Genomic DNA, 1,469 nt, shown 5'->3' on the forward strand with positions numbered 1-1,469 from the left:
GACAAGAGCCTATGGCAGTGAGAAAAAGTGGCGCGGCATGGAGAAAAGAAGCATGCATGCAAGACACACGATGTCTGGTTCGAGTGCCCCTTCGTTACCACCTACAAATTGCAGTTTGGTCTTAGTTCTGTCCTCCGGGGGTCAAGTAGGGTCTGAGATCTCTCAGGCAGTTGTGGGAGGCCACTGAGGGGTCCCCCCGCCGCCCACCCTCCCACGGGCCATGAGCCCAGCTCCCCCTTTCTCCCGGGCCCGGCACCTCGACCCGACCCCTCCCGCCCGCCGCTCTCCCCTCAACCTCCGCAGCCGGGCCGGCCCGCTGCTCACTTGAGCAAGTCCTTGGACTCGGCAGACAGCCTGGCCATGTTGGCGGTGGACAGAGCGGACAGGTGCGGCGGCGGCGGCATCTGGCAGATGGTGCAGGGGCAGGGCAGCCCGGCCCAGTGCTGGAAGCCGCTGCCCAGCTGCAGCGCGGGAGGCGTGGACGGCGCTTTGAGCAGCGAGTGGGGAGGCCGGATGGTGCCGATGGCGGGCAGCGAGGCAGCGGACAGAGGGGACGAGGCGTTGCCAGAGGAGAGCGCGCCGCCCAGGATGGGATGCACCGGGTGCACGGCGCTGGCGGCGTGCGCTGGGTGGCCGGCCGAGTGGCCCACGGTCCCGCAGTGGAAGGCCGAGTGGTGGCCCCCGTAGATCTCACCAACCAACCTCTTCATCTCCTCCAAGGAGCTGGTGAGCATGAGGATGTAGTTTCTGGCCAGCAGGAGAGTGGCGATCTTGGAGAGTTTGCGCACCGAGGGCCCGTGCGCGTATGGCATGACCTCGCGCAGCCCGTCCATGGCTAGGTTCAGGTCGTGCATCCGCTTGCGCTCGCGTCCGTTGATCTTCAGTCTCAACTGCTGGAGGTCCTGCTCCGACAGCTGCTTCTTGATTTTGTACTTGCTGCTCTCGCCCGCGGCCTTGGCGCCGGCCCGCGAGAGGCTTTCCCCGGGCATCTTCTGCACCATGTCGCCCTGCGTGGACGAGACCGAGTTGAGGCGGCTCTCCTGGTGGTGGTGATGGCGGTGGTGGTGGTCCCTCAGATACATCTCATCCATGTCCGGAGATGAAGCTCTGCTGGAGACAGAGCTTGAATCAGAATTCATTTTATTATAGGGGATGCGGCCCTACCGTGGGGAAGCTTTAGGCGGGAAATTAGAGAAAATCTTGAATTAAAAAAAAAAAAGCTGCAGAGCCCAGCAACCCACTTCTCAGCGGCAAGACGTGAGAAGAAAAGCTGAGGCACTGCCTTTCCCCGCCTTTCTCCCTCCCCACTCCCTTCTCTCTGGTTTGGCTGTTTCCTGGACAGCTCGTTGGTGTGTGCTTGAACTAACCTCACGCTGAAAAAGAGGGGCTTTTATAGAGCTGCGGCGGAGAAAAGAAACAAAAGGAACCCTCCTATCTATCCTGGGCTGGTTAGGATGACGTGCCATCAT

General features: G+C 61.5%; 1 protein-coding gene across 1 annotated transcript; it reads right to left on the reverse strand.

The window, feature by feature from the left end:
• Positions 1–320: 320 nt before the first annotated feature.
• Positions 321–1,139, reverse strand: OLIG3 (oligodendrocyte transcription factor 3). The gene has a single exon (XM_081529749.1). The coding sequence runs from the start codon at positions 1,137–1,139 to the stop codon at positions 321–323; it is 819 nt and encodes a 272-aa protein (XP_081385875.1).
• Positions 1,140–1,469: the final 330 nt, after the last annotated feature.

Source organism: Giraffa tippelskirchi, chromosome 9 (assembly GCF_054371585.1).
Source record: "Giraffa tippelskirchi isolate mGirTip1 chromosome 9, T2T-mGirTip1v1.2.pri, whole genome shotgun sequence".
NCBI classification, from domain to species: domain Eukaryota; kingdom Metazoa; phylum Chordata; class Mammalia; order Artiodactyla; family Giraffidae; genus Giraffa; species Giraffa tippelskirchi.

Bases quoted from the DNA above. Each gene is read 5' to 3' on its own strand.
- OLIG3 (XM_081529749.1), bottom strand. From the start codon at position 1,139: ATGAATTCTGATTCAAGCTCTGTCTCCAGCAGAGCTTCATCTCCGGAC.